At 39.8% G+C, this 14,020-nt stretch overlaps 3 protein-coding genes across 3 annotated transcripts in view; 1 reads left to right on the forward strand and 2 right to left on the reverse strand.

The window, feature by feature from the left end:
- The window catches only part of LOC111435994 (thioredoxin), a 3,337-nt gene extending 2,043 nt beyond the window's left edge, over positions 1–1,294 (reverse strand). Inside the window, exon 1 of the mRNA XM_023073648.1 lies at positions 963–1,294. Coding sequence (XP_022929416.1) covers positions 963–1,182 — 220 coding nt within the window. The 5' untranslated portion in view covers positions 1,183–1,294. The remainder of the gene's footprint in view (positions 1–962) is intronic.
- Positions 1,295–2,430: 1,136 nt separating this feature from the next.
- LOC111435870 (3-deoxy-manno-octulosonate cytidylyltransferase, mitochondrial-like) lies at positions 2,431–5,539 on the reverse strand. Its single transcript, XM_023073441.1, has 8 exons — positions 5,219–5,539; positions 3,882–3,927; positions 3,718–3,804; positions 3,516–3,640; positions 3,275–3,414; positions 3,087–3,138; positions 2,889–2,999; positions 2,431–2,731 (listed from the first exon to the last, which is right to left on the reverse strand). Exons 1-8 carry the CDS (start codon positions 5,462–5,464, stop codon positions 2,639–2,641), a joined length of 900 nt encoding a protein of 299 aa, XP_022929209.1. The 5' UTR covers positions 5,465–5,539; the 3' UTR covers positions 2,431–2,638.
- A 4,592-nt stretch (positions 5,540–10,131) lies between these two features.
- Positions 10,132–13,805, forward strand: LOC111435978 (uncharacterized protein At5g49945). Its single transcript, XM_023073626.1, has 3 exons — positions 10,132–11,227; positions 13,011–13,214; positions 13,301–13,805. The coding sequence occupies exons 1-3, from the start codon at positions 10,208–10,210 to the stop codon at positions 13,529–13,531; spliced, it is 1,455 nt and encodes a 484-aa protein (XP_022929394.1). The 5' UTR covers positions 10,132–10,207; the 3' UTR covers positions 13,532–13,805.
- Positions 13,806–14,020: the final 215 nt, after the last annotated feature.

The following is a 14,020-nucleotide window of genomic DNA, read 5'->3' on the forward strand; positions in this document are numbered from 1 at the left end:
GGGGGGGGGGGGGGGGGGGGGGGGGGGGGGGGGAAATCATATAAAAGGCCTTACATATATTCATCCTAGAGACCGGAGCCAAACTAAAGACATAACAAAACAAAAAATTACTCCAATCTCATATAATATATATATACCACACACGAACCCTTAATAATATGCAGTACATTCCCCTCATTTTCTGCTTAAGTTGGTACTGGAGGCACCTCTCTTCTAACAGCATCAAACACAGAAATCCTCCACTGGAGAGGTATGGAGCAGGCCTGATATTGGCTCAAAACAATATCATATTAAAATATTTGGAAGCTAAATGTGTGTAAACAACTCTATATGATCGATCTTTATGGTTAATGGAGTGATTCGTAAACAATTTTAATGCTCAAACTGAAACACATTTATAAGGTCCAATTAAGGCTCTTTAGAATTGCTTTTTTAGTGCTTAAAAGCATCTCTTTTCACTCAAAAGTACTTTTTTAAGCACTTGAAGAGTCATTCGACATCAAAATTCATCACAGTAATTTACATCATATCCAAGCATGTGCATGGATGGGAATACGCAACATCCATATATCCGTCAGGTATCAGAGTACAAAAATATGACAAGTACATAAATTCAAACAGAAAATGATTTGTCATATCATGTCAACATCACTCCAACAACTGATCTCATTCTTTCTTTTATCTTTCCTTTCTCTCTAATTTATATTAAGCATATACTGAATAGGTTAAACGTGCCTTAAGCTGACGCTTATAAGTTAACTCTAGTGGAGCTCTATCATATTGTTTACTAATTGGAGACACGATGAGTTTCATGCGAATCTAAACCAAACCAAACACCAGTAGATACTAACAGCATGCTCTTAAATTCATCAAACTTTCTAGTATTGTTAAAATTTCCTTTCTTCTACCCTCCAAACAACAGAAAAAGACAGAAAAAGAAAATTGCAGAACAAAATCCCAACCAATGGCAGCAGTTTCCTGAGCTTCGCAGACGATTCTTCCAGAACGCTGAGCAAATCTGGCATTAGATCTCGCAGATCTTATAGACTGGGAAGTTAAACTGTGACCGATCTTCAAGCCTCTGTACTGCGGGAGGGCGACGGAGCTCCGACGGCCGGAGAAAGCAGTGGAAGCCAAGGCGGAAGAACAGGGAAGAGTGAGGGAATCGAGAACCGTAGCCATCGGAGCAAGGGATTGATGAGCGATAGTGGTTGCGAGTGTGAGGTCGGGGAAAATTTTGGTAATTTGGGCCTTGTGTTTGATGTGGCAATGAATGGAGGACGAATGGATGAGGGTGCTGGGACAGGCATACGGCGACGTTGATCCAAGTTCAAACACAGACGAATGCTAATCTGACGCGTGGACTGACAGGTGGCATCCACATTCATGTCCGCGAGTTCGATTGTACATCTCATATTTTATTTAATTACGAATTTATTGAAAGTTTAATAATTTTTCTTTGTTTTTATTTTTTTCTTCTTTTGAATAAAATTACAAATTTCATAAAATTTTAATTTTATATATTTAAACTCTTAAGACAATTGATTAGGATTTTCAAATAGTTGGGTAATTTTTTTAAAATTTTGAGTTTCAATGCATATTGTTCGATATGGGTCATCTATCAATCACGTGAAACCACATGTTTAAAAGCTAAGATAAGCCAACTATACAACTTTAATAAACCTAGCCGGTGTCATTACGATTGTAAATATAACAACACAGGCCCACCGCTAGCAGATATTGACTTATTTCCATTTCGAGCTTCCCCTCAAGGCTTTAAAACGCTATAAGGGTGTTTTGTTCTCCTCCTCAACCAATGTGGAACATCACAATCCACCCCCTTTGGGGGGCCAGCGTCCTTATTGGCACACCACCTCGTGGCTACCCCTTTCGGGGAACAACAAGAAGGCTGGCACATCGTCTAGTGTCTGGTTCTAATACCATTTGTAACAACCTAGGCCCACCGCTAGCAAATATTGTCCTCTTTGGACTTTCTCTCTCAGGCTTCCCCTCAAGGCTTTAAAATGCGTCTCCACACAGAATATTTTGTTATCCTCCCCAACCAATGTGAGATATCACACAGTAAAGGCCCTAGCCACCACCCCTCCATGGGACCCGAATCGAGATAATGCAAGAGATTACTTCAATAAGATCTTATTCTCACATTTTCGACCTCTCTTCAATTATTTATGATATAGAAAGGAGTAGTCTTGGTTCATATTTATTATTTCATATCTGGTTTACACGACACTTCAAGCAGATAAAAGCAGCTATAAAAGTCATGTCTATCGATCGATTTTGGATTAGCTTATGAGATTTCAGATCATTTTACTCTCTTTCAAACCGTAGACTTTTCAACCATTTTTACTCGTGCTAGTACCCACGTCGTAAGTGTTGAACCATGTTACGGTAACAATGGGATAAGCTAAATAGAATGGGAAAAGCTAGGGACCTTATTTTAAAACCAACCCTTTTGATCAACAAATTTACACATATAATCACATATATCAAACTAACTTTACAAATAACTAAATGACCCAAAAATCAGAAACAAAAAATTGCATCAACTCAATACCAAATCTTTTTCAAACTCGTAAACTAAAAACGAAATCGTTATCAATCCCGAACGTATAGCTTTCTAAGACAAGTTCCTTTCCTTCATATAAGATTCTATCTTTTCTACATCTTCAGGAACATCAACACCATGAGCCTCATGGTCAACCTTAATCACCTGCCAAACAAAATGCCAGTTTCCACAGGTGAAAACACAATTTCGTTTTCGATAATCCATCGAACGAGTACTAAGCTGTGTTCTAGATCTTTCGAGTATACGAATTTCCAACAGTGGGAAAAGATGGTAGGTATGTTAGAAGATGAACTGTGCGTACCTTCATTTTGTAGCCATGTTCTAATACTTTTAGCTGTTCAAGATCCTCTTCTAGTTGCATTGGTGTTGGTTCGAGTTCAGGATACGTACTTAAAAACTTCGAATCGAAGCTCTGGAAAGAAGAATAGAGGAAAAGGAAGGTTTGTTTAATCTGACGTTACGACATAATGAACTAATCTCGTATACGTTCCGTTAATACCTGGATTCCAAGATGAAGCAAATAAGGATATTGAAGGTTGACCTTTCCTGACCTGCAACAATGAAATGAATTGATGTAACTCATTAAGTTTCCCGAGCACGAGCACGGGAAGTTATCTATAATGGAAGTCTAAAGTTGATAACGAAGAGTACGACAAGGGAAACACATGATTGAAAAGAAAATCGTACTTGTTGAAAGGGATCAATCCTCTTGAGAAATAAATAGCGTAACCACGATTATCCACTACGCACTTCACCCGATTGGGGTCGAACGCATCTTCGGGTCGTAAGGATGTCACTGCAGTGCTGAACACTGCGTCCGGGGCAGCCTACACACCATACAGAACAAGAGCTCGTGAAGTCGAACGCATCTTCACCACACTATCGAATATAAATGTTACAATAACTGAAAGATATGAGATCGTTTTACCTGCAGAGCTTTAACGATGCCATCGATGATGTCCGGTTCAATAAGGGGCTCATCCCCTTGAATGTTTACGACGATATCGTATTTCTTCTCAAGCTTTTGAAGCGCTTCATTACAACGCTCAGTTCCTAAAGTAGTTTTGTACCGAAAATTATAAGACTTCAAAAGTAATCTCGAGATTTCATTATAAAATCACAGTGATTACCGTTCCTACACGACTCTGATGTCATTACAACATCAGCACCAAATTCTTTACAGCATTGTGCAATCTTAGCATCATCGGTTGCAACAACTGGAAAGATTTCAAATCAAAAGGAAAGGATGAGATGGTGAAGCTTGAAACAAGAAGAAAAAAGCAAACATGCTTACCAACACAGTCCAATGTAGTAGCCATTCTTGCCCTTTCCCATGTTCTCTGTTGAATATGAATTTCATAGGCATATTAAAATTTCGACCGAAGTGAAAAAACGAACGATGTAAAAGTAGAGTCCGATGTCGTTAGGTTCCTTGTGTATCCGATTTCGATGGAAAAATGATGCTGTTGATCAATTTATTTGTCCTTTCTTTGGGATAAGGAACAATTTTATAAATAATATGAAACTACAAGATCGGGAGGAAAGCCAAGCCAAATTCGAGACAGAGAAGATTAGCAAAAGACAGCATTTCTTGACGAATCAAAATTTTCTTTTGTGCTGCTCGATCCCTTGCTTTGTTCGAGAACGGGCACAGAGAAGTAAAGGCCAAACACTTGGGTAAAAAGAAAATAGAGACGAAGGCTAAGACTTCAAAAAATTGTAACCCACGTGGGTTACTGTAACGACCCAGATCCACCGCTAGCATATATTGTCCTCTTTGGGCTTTCCCTTTCGGACTTTCCCTCAAGGCTTTAAAACGCGCTAGGGAAAAGTTTTCCACACCTCCCCAACCAATGTGGGACATCACAATCCACCCCCCTTCGGGGTCCAGCGTCCTCGCTGGCACTCTATCCTTTCTCCAATCGATGTGGGACCCCTGCCAAATCCACCCCCTTTGAGGCCCAGCGTTCTTATTGGCACACCGTCTCGTGTCTACCCCCTTTAGGGAACAACCTCCTTGCTGGCACATAGTCCGGTCTCTGGCTCTGATACCATTTGTAACAACCCAGATCCATGCAGATATTGTCCTCTTTGGTATTTTCCTTTCGGACTTTCCCTCAAGGCTTTAGAGTCATTCAAGTGTCATTGATCAAACCTCTTTTAGAGTGATTCGAATCACGAGTTTTCTTTACTCTTGATCTTGATCATCAAGATAATCCGTTCCAAAACTTTCCCTTAGATTGATTCCATATCAAAACCACAGAACTTCGCCGTTAATTTCTTTTTGAGATTTCTGCTCTAGCTAAGCTCACCAAGCTTCCTAATCCCTAAGACCAGAGTGAACAGATTTACCAGCACCTATCCAATAGGTAAAGAGAAATTCTGCTAATTCACCTATAATTCTTCTCCCATAATCTACTTAAAAGAGTTAGGAAAATAGAAGTTACATTTCATGGTAGATCCATCACATAATGAATAGTTTCAACTTAAACTTAGAAATTGAAACGAACAAAACCCAGATCAGATATGAAACAAATGCAAATTCCGAGTATTAACAGCAGTATAAACCGAAATTGATAGATCCAGAAACGGCACGAACAAAAAAGAAAAGGATGAAAAACAATTAGAAACCTGGATCATGGGTTTTCCAAGAATCTCAACGAGAGGCTTCCCCTGGAACCGCGAAGAGGCGAAACGGGCGGGAATGATTCCGACAACGCGGCTACGGAATTTGTTGGATCGACCCAAATAAGCTCGAGCTCCGATGGCGGCGCCAATGGCGACTCCGGCAACAATCCCATGCACAATCCAGGCCTTGGCACTGCCAAAGTACCCGGATGATGATAATGAGGAAGAAGAAGAAGAGCAAACCGACATGGTCTCCCGCGATGAGAGGGGCTTGGTACTGATGCGGAAATTGGGCTGTTGATTCCCCTTCTTTTTCCCTCCGTTCAAAAATTTGATGAATTAAACTTTATTATTATTATATTAGATTTAATATATGTATATATATATATGTATGTATGTATATATGTATGTATATATATATGTATGTATGTATATATATGTATGTATGTATGTATATATATGTATGCATGTATATATATATGTATGTATGTAATATTTTCAAATTTGTAATAATTTATTCATAGTAGATAGAAAAGTTACGCTAATTTGAGGTGACGAAAGTTGTTTTGAGGTTCAGATGAAAGGGCAAGTTAAGCTCACGTTTCATCGGACCCTTCAATATCCTAGATCGAATCATGCTAGTGGCATATAAACTAGCCTTATCACCGTCCCTCTATGAGATGTATAATGTATTTCATGTGTCTATGCTTCGAAAGTACCTGATTAGTCCGACACATGTGGTAGATTACGAGTCTCTACATATGGACAAAAACTTGAGTTATGAAGAGAAGCTGGTAATGATCCTAGCTCACGAGGTAAAAGGTCTACGCACCTAAGAAATAACCTTCATCGTGATATTATGGCAAAACCACCAAATCGGAGAAGCAACGTGGAAACTAGAGAATGAAACGAGAGAGAAATACCCCCAAGCTATTCCAATATCAAATTACTCGGGAGGATAAGAGTTCTTTTTAGACATGTATAAAAAAATACGCTAAATTTCCCGCTACATATGAACATCTCAAATTCATAACACATTAAAGTCATATTATTTCACGACCCATAATTCAAGTCAAACCAAAGACAAAATTTGTCACACGTTACTTTAGAAGAGAAAATCGCCAGTAGTGGCCCTACATTTTTTTTTTCTTTTTGAGCTCAACACGTGAAGGTCGAGGACATCTCAAACAAACATACATACACATTTTAACCAGTTAGCTATGATCGAGTTCGACAATTATTCATACTACAATTGAGTCCGACATACCGGACAAGTTTGATTAATCCCTAACCAACGGACTATGCAATGCGTATGAAACATATGTTTGCAATTAGGAAAAACACGGCACAAATCCGTATTTTCGAACTCTTCCAAACATATAGCACATTGACTCAACACCGACACGGCTTCGTTATCCTTCTCGTAATCATACTCCGTCGATGGCTTCGTCAATTTCTCCATCGCAATTTGAATATGGCGATTTATCTCATCGGAATCCACCGCCACCGATGTCGCCCTCGTCGTGGTCGTCGTCGATTCTCCACTTTCAGTGATGATTGAATCATCTTCGGGAAAGCCGTGGTTATAGCATTGGAAGCAAATGTAAAGGCACAAGGCGAAGAAGGTGAGGATTACAAGAATGATCAAGAACAAGCCAAAGATGACGATTATGTGCATGAGAATTTGGAGGGGAAAGAGTATTGGTTTGTTAATTAGCTCAGATCTTGTGCTGTTTGGATGCTGGGAAAATGAAGGAAAATGAGGTGAGAAAATGAAGAAGAATCATGGTTGATGGTTCTTCTTCTTTTTCATTTTTTTTTTTTTGTGATTTTTGTTGATATAAAAAAATAAAAAGATTTTAGTTTCGTAACAATTTCCCGTTTGTTTTAGAAACTATATCTGTAAAGCTAACGACAAGAACAAACGTTAAACCCGTTTTAAGATTTTTGTTACGTATGAAATTAAATCTTGTTATCATCGAAATTTGAAAAAGATTAATTTGTCTGATTTGCATGTAATTAACGATAAATTTGGGAGTAAAGTACCTGTAGAACAATAACCTGTATCGATTATATGATTGGGTGTTTGTCATACACGCTCTCGTAAGTTTGGAACAAAAACTTGGATTAATTTAAAGTCGGGCTAACTAATGAAATTACAATGCTCGATACGTTCATCATATTTTCGAGGAGAAGTAAGGGTGAGCTTAACGGAAGTTGGAGATGTGATTTCGAGTAAAAGGGGTAAGAAAGGTTAAAAAAATTCAAAATATCGGGTGTTACCAAAAGGTGTTGGTGTCTCTGTTTGAAACCCGTCAACGGTAATACTTTTATAAGGACGTGAGAAAGCTAGAAGTTATGATTATTTCTCTAAAAAAAACATATGTAATTAATGTAATTAGTGAATATAATACGAATAAAATTCATAAACCAATCTAATCCAATCCTCTTTTCTCGAGTTGAGTTGTCGGGTTGTAATTTTTTTTAATTATTTAAAAAAAATTACTTTATCTCTCGTACATGTTACATTAATAACTAAAATTTCATAAAATTCAAATATCAAATATTTATAAGTCAAGGTATCACTAACATTGATTACAAACGTAAAATATTTTTAATCTTCATAATAATCTTAAAAAGTAAGGTAAGGTTGGGTTGAGTTGGATTGTAACCCTATTCTCGAATTGGTCAAGTTGACTTGACCAAAAAAATATCAACTCGTAAACGGACCTAAAAATTCAACCTAACCTAAATTGAAAAAATATATATCCAAAGTTGGGTGGTTTGAATTGGTCGGATTATTGAATCATACAAATATCCCTCAGATCTTCATACTCGAGCAGCATTTCGATTCTATTGTCTTTGGTCATGTGGCTTGTTTGGTGCATTTTGAGTGTCGAGACGTTGTTAGCAGCATCTCAACGTTGTCCTCTTGATTCTATTGGTTGCAACACCTTTTCTTCAATTTTCACTTTCAAGGTTGTGGCTCGTACCCCACCTGATCCTCATTGAGCGTCTCACTTGGTCACATCACAATACTTCTCTCTCGATCCGTTACTTTGTCCATTGAGAAACATGCATTATACTACCTGCTCCAATAGAATTAAAACTTATTCTTTTCTGATATGGTTGTGAGACTTGCATGCATAGTTAACTGTAAATAGAATCAATCGATTTGGTGAGTTTTAACTCTTATTGGGATCGTTGATCGACCGACCCCGAATCAAACCAATTTCAATTCATCGACTCGAAATGTGGAAAAGAAACTCGAAAAAACTAATATATTTTTAGAAACAATGGGATGAAAAGTTTGAAATATATACAAATCTCAGCACTTGTCACTCAATAGAACAACGACAAATGGGACAAGTCATGTTCTTCTTCAACCAACGTTGAATACAACAATAATGAAAAATATGATTACACACTGGAAAAATCTGGCAAAGCTCTCCCTTTTCAAAATCCTCCAAACAGATTGCACAATCAACGAATTTCGCGGTCGCTTCCGAGCTGCCATAGCTCACGAGCACCGTCGTCGTCTTCTCTAGAGCTTGTTCTCTCAGCCCCTTCCTCTCCAAACCCTCCCTCCATGATGCATTCTCTACATCTCCACCATGACGTGTTGGATGAGATACCAAAATCCTAGTTCGTGTGCTCTGACTTTGGTTTTGGTTTCTCTCATCCGCTACGAGCACAGGGTCGTGTTCGTCTAAATAAGTTGGGTGAACTAGGTATCTGCAAATGAAGTAGACGAGGACGATGATGGCAAAGGAGGCGAGGACGGAGAAGATGATAATGGAGACGAAGATGAGGATTATGATCGAAAAGGAGGTGAGGAAGGGGAGGATTGAAGGAGGAGGGTTAAGAGGTGGAGGGATCATGTTAGGAGCTTTGTAATTTGGTCGTGTTTTTTTAGAGTTTTGTAGGGTTTTTGTGTGAAGAGACTTAGAAGCCATGAAGCATAATGTTTGTTATTTTCAACAAAATTTTTGTTTGATTCCAATTCAATTTACAAAAATAGAGAGTTTGGTTTTGCCCTACATGTCCAAGGTCGGGTTTGCCACGCTGGTGGACGACTATTTCAAAATATTTACGTTATTGGTCAAAATTTGTAATTTTTATATTGTCGTTTTTGAGCTTTCCCTTTCGAACTTCCTATCAAGGCTTTAAAATGTGTCTACTAAGGGAAAGTTTTCACATCCTTATAAATGATAGTTTGTTCTCCTCCCCAACCAATGTGGGACATCACAATCTACCCCCTTCAGGGCCCAGCGTCCTCGCTGACACTCTATCCTTCCTCCGATCGATGTGAGACTGCCCCCAAATCCACCCCCCTTCGGGGTCCAGCGTCCTTTTACTTGCACACCGCATCATGTCTACCCCCTTCGAGAAATAACGAGAAAGCTGACATATCGTTCGGTGTCTTGCTCTGATACCAATTATAACGGCTCAGATCCACCGCTAGTAGATATTTTCCTCTTTGGGCTTTCCCTTTCGGGTTTCCTCTCAAGGCTTTAAAACGCGTCTGCTATGGAAAAGTTTCCACACCCTTATAAATAGTGGTTTGTTCTCCTCCCAACCAATGTGGGACATCACAAAACTATATAGATGTTCGAATAAAACCTAATCAATCCAACCTAATTCATATAGTCTAGATTGAGTTATAAACTTATTTTAGGAAATGGAAGTCCCACATCGACTAATTTAGGGAATGATCATATGTTTATAACGAAGGAATACTCTTTCCATTGGTTTGAGACTCATTGGGCCAAAGCATGAGATTTGAGATTGGAACTTGGGCCTTACTACTTAAACATGGGCCGGGCTCATTTTTTGGTCAAGCTGGCCCAGCCCAATAATGAGGCCCGACTTTCCAGTTTCCGCTCTACTCCACCTCCTATTTCATCGTCGTTCTTCATCCAGATTTGAGCGGTTTGCTCTGTTTTCTCTCTCTCTCTCTCTTCTCAGATACCGGAGAGAGGAAAATCAGCCATGGCGAAGCTGTTCTCCCTTTTCATCTCCTTCTTTCTTCTCTCTCTTTCACTCTCTTATGTTCTTGCTGATTCCCACTTCGAAGGATTCGAACCAGAAATCGACGACCTCGAAGATGACGATCTTTCTCTCCCCCTCACTGATCTCCCTCTCCGTCCCTCTCTTCTCACCAAGTCGGACCCTGAACCTGCTGGAATTTCTTCACCGGATCGTGATTCTGATGTACCGGATCCGGTGGACGAGCCGTTGGATCCTCAATCTCCACCCTCCGTTTCCGATTCTGCGAAGCCGTCTCCGACCAGCTTCAGTTACTGGGACGAGGATGAATTCGAAGGTTTGCCGATTGAACAACCACAAGAACCGGCACAACAAAGCTCCAAATCCGCTGAGGATTCAGCCTCCACCAATCCGAACTCTGATTCAAAACCTACCTCTCCGATTCCCGAACCTGCGAATGTTCGGAAGTCGTATACTGTTGAAATTGTCTGTGGATCTTTCTTGGTGATTTTTGTGATCAACTATTTTACTGGAAAGCGTGAGAACGAGAACGTCGCTCTATCGTGGGCTTCGAAATTCGCGACTAAGGACTCCATTTTTGAGCGGAACTTTAGTCTGTTGGGTGTGGGGGAAGGTGAGGACTCGCCTTTGCTGTTGAAAGAGGGACAGAATATCTTCAAATTCTATGCTAGCGGCCGGAGGTATTGCCAAGGATTGTTGGCGACAATGGAGTTGAAGAGCCGACACGATTTGATTTCGAGGTTGTATAACATGGTGGTGCCGTGTAAGGACGAAATTAGCTTCGAGGTCTATATGAATGACGATGCAATGGATCATATAATCTTTGCCGTGGCGAGGAAGAAAGCTGCCAAAGGAATGCAAAAGGATTTGAACGATTTGCAAAGATTTGCCGGGATTTTGGCGCCTCCCAGTGGCAGAAAATGGGTTCCTGAAGAGTTGAGTGTAATTTCAGAATCTAAGGAAGTTGCTGCGGATTTGATCACAGAGACCGTTCTTGACCAGGTTGGTAACTTTTTGTTCCACTGTTTCAGGTGACTTCCATTATGTTCTTTTGTTCTGAATAGAGAACGTTTTGCTTAATGGGTGCTGCTAAGTCTCTTGATGTACAGTCATTTATACTTTATGTTATCTGGTGATCTCGCCTTTAAAATGTAATCTTTCTGTCTATTTTCATGATATGTTAGTTTTTGTTGCTAACATTTGCTCATGGGATTATGCAACTACCTCTTTGATTGTTCTACTTTGGAAGTAGAGTGGAGATTCCGAATTTGTCTCTCCTATGGTGGCAAAATTGACTCTGATTCTACTACTAATAAGATCTTTGATCTTCTAAGTCAAACCAAAGTTTATTACCAATGTTTTTCACTAGCTGGGATCCATGTTCCGAAATGAAACATGCAAGGTGGGGTGGAGCCGGGTGCCTTCGGGCGTGCGGCATGAACCTCATTGAGTGTGGGACGTTGCGGTGATTCCTCCCATCCTTGGGCCAGCCCTATGTTCAAGGCAGCGTGGTAGCGGAACGTGCACAGTGGGGCGTTGTCGGATGCCTTTGGGCGTGCGACGTGAGTCTCGTTGAGCATGGAATGTTGCAATGTTGCCTTCTAACTTGGGCTGGCTTGAGGATGGTTGAAGTTGGTACGACGACGAAGAATTGAGTCGTATGAATCAGCTCACCAGCATAGAGGCATGTTATTACAACCACTTATTCCACTGCCCTTTCAACGTCCATGAGATTTTTATTCATAGCTTCAATTGATTGATCATTGGGTTTAGACTCTTGATTCTATAGGCATTTTTTCTTGTAAATCTTCTTTTTCCTGTGGATTTTGTTTCGGAGGTTTGCATCAACCTTTCTTCGAAGCTTTGTAGGAATTCATATGAGGATTAGAACTATTTGTTTTCGCAATGCCTTTTGTCGACTTTTATTGGGCATCCTTTTGATGTCAGTTTGACCCGAGTCGAGAGATTGGGAACGCCATATTTAAGATTCTCTGCATGAGAAGAGAGGGAGGATTCTGTGGCAAGCCTGTTTTGCTGCAGTGCTTTAGTTCCTTTTGGTTAAAGAGGAATCTCAACGTTTCTTAGGATAAGAGACTTCGTCGTGGGAGGAGGGTTGAAGTACTGTACACTATAATGCTTTCCTATGGGTGTTGAAGTCTCCGTTGTGCTCCTTCCATTTTGTGATTTTTGTTTTCGGCCCTTCCTTTCGTGACTTCGGGATTTCATTCCCTCGGCGTTGTGCTGTTAGCAACAACTAAAAGGGGTTAACTGTTGAAAGTCTTTGGGACTTTTGAACTTTCTAATGGAACATCACATCTAAAAGGGAGTCTGCTTGAGGTAGAGTGAGACTATAGGGTTCTGATTGGGGCTCCAATCAGTCAGCGTGCAGATAGAAGAGTATGAAAGAATTAGAACTCAGGACACCTCTCGGTGTAGTCTTTATTTCTTTTTCAGGTTTTTGTTATTTTTTAGGGTCGGGGACGGTATGCTGCCTTTATTTAATTCAGGTGCCTTGGAAACGTTTATTTACTCCTTGAGCGGTTGTACCTGTATACTGATTTTAACTTTCAGTAAGCTTCTATTTCATTTGTTGTGTTTTGCCTCATTCCCCAGTGATGCATATTCTGTGTTGAAGCAAAAACTTTTTGGGCGTAGGGCAAATATGAAGAAAAGGGTGTTTCTGATGTGCGATATCTGGTTGTTTGTTCCTTATCGAACGCCCTCATGCCCAATTAACATGACATAACCAAAACATCCAGTAAATTTCTTTAGTTGATTTCTGCAGGTTTTTGGTGAAAAATCTTTTGAGAAATTTGGGAAGTACTTCATCTCGATGCACTTCTCAGATCAGCATCCGGGCATGCACAAAAAGATGCTGTTATTCAAATTCGCCCTCCCAGATGCCAACAACATGGCAGATATTTCTTGTCTGGTCGCACTTGTGCCCTATTATATCGACGCCATTGGACGCTACAAGCTCAGTTCACAGGTAATGTTCATAGATATCTATTCAATACAATTTGAACATGTTAACTTTGTTAGAAATTTTCTAAATCATAATCGTTGGTCATGCAGGCCCGGTTGAAAACTGAAGCTGCCAGGTCCAAGGCTGCTCAAGAGGCATACAAAGAGCTTCAAAATGCTAGGCAAGAAGCCCTGCAGAAGAGGAAGGCAGAGAAGAAGAAACTGATGGAAGAGGCTGAAGCCAAGTTAGGTGCTGAGGCTCTTCGACGGAAAGAGGCGAAAGATCGCGCCAAGCAGATGAAGAAAGCAATGCCAAAGATAAAGATGAGCCGCACTCGGTAACGGTAACGACTCAAATTCTTCTCCTGGTTTCTAATGTTGTTCCAGAGCTTAGCTGAGATTCCTGAGTTCATTGAGATTTTGATGATCAGGTCGTCATGTACTTTTAGATTGCATTACACTAGCTCGTCATGGCATAATAACAGTACAATAGAAACTAGCTTCGGTTTTTTTATAACTTAAATCTCTGAGGAGATCATATGGCTGAATAGGAATTTTACTGAACTGTAATGTTACTCCATGGTGAATTATATATAATCCTCTTTTGAGACGATCATATGGTTTGTTTTTCTTCAACGAGTTCTGATGAAAAGGTGTGACCGGATCGATCGAACACGCATGATCATAATGAAAATAAATTTTGTTTTTTAAACTCTTAAACTTTCAATTTTTATGAAGGATAGATTCGGAATGAATATGTAATAACCCAAAATAATTATAAAATGTATTTTGTGTGTATGTGTTGTGTGTTTAATAATAATAATAATAATA

The sequence above is a fragment of the Cucurbita moschata genome, unplaced genomic scaffold, assembly GCF_002738365.1.
Source record: "Cucurbita moschata cultivar Rifu unplaced genomic scaffold, Cmos_1.0 Cmo_Scf00051, whole genome shotgun sequence".
Lineage (NCBI taxonomy): Eukaryota > Viridiplantae > Streptophyta > Magnoliopsida > Cucurbitales > Cucurbitaceae > Cucurbita > Cucurbita moschata.

Coding starts and splice junctions, on each gene's coding strand:
- LOC111435870 (XM_023073441.1), bottom strand. CDS start 5,464: ATGTCGGTTTGCTCTTCTTCTTCTTCCTCATTATCATCATCCGGGTAC. Junction 3,928..5,218: donor TTGGAAAACCCATGATCCAG/GTTTCTAATTGT, acceptor CATATTCAACAG/AGAACATGGGAAAGGGCAAG. Junction 3,641..3,717: donor ATCAGAGTCGTGTAGGAACG/GTAATCACTGTG, acceptor AAACTACTTTAG/GAACTGAGCGTTGTAATGAA.
- LOC111435978 (XM_023073626.1), top strand. CDS start 10,208: ATGGCGAAGCTGTTCTCCCTTTTCATCTCCTTCTTTCTTCTCTCTCTT. Junction 11,228..13,010: donor CAGAGACCGTTCTTGACCAG/GTTGGTAACTTT, acceptor TGATTTCTGCAG/GTTTTTGGTGAAAAATCTTT. Junction 13,215..13,300: donor GCTACAAGCTCAGTTCACAG/GTAATGTTCATA, acceptor TTGGTCATGCAG/GCCCGGTTGAAAACTGAAGC.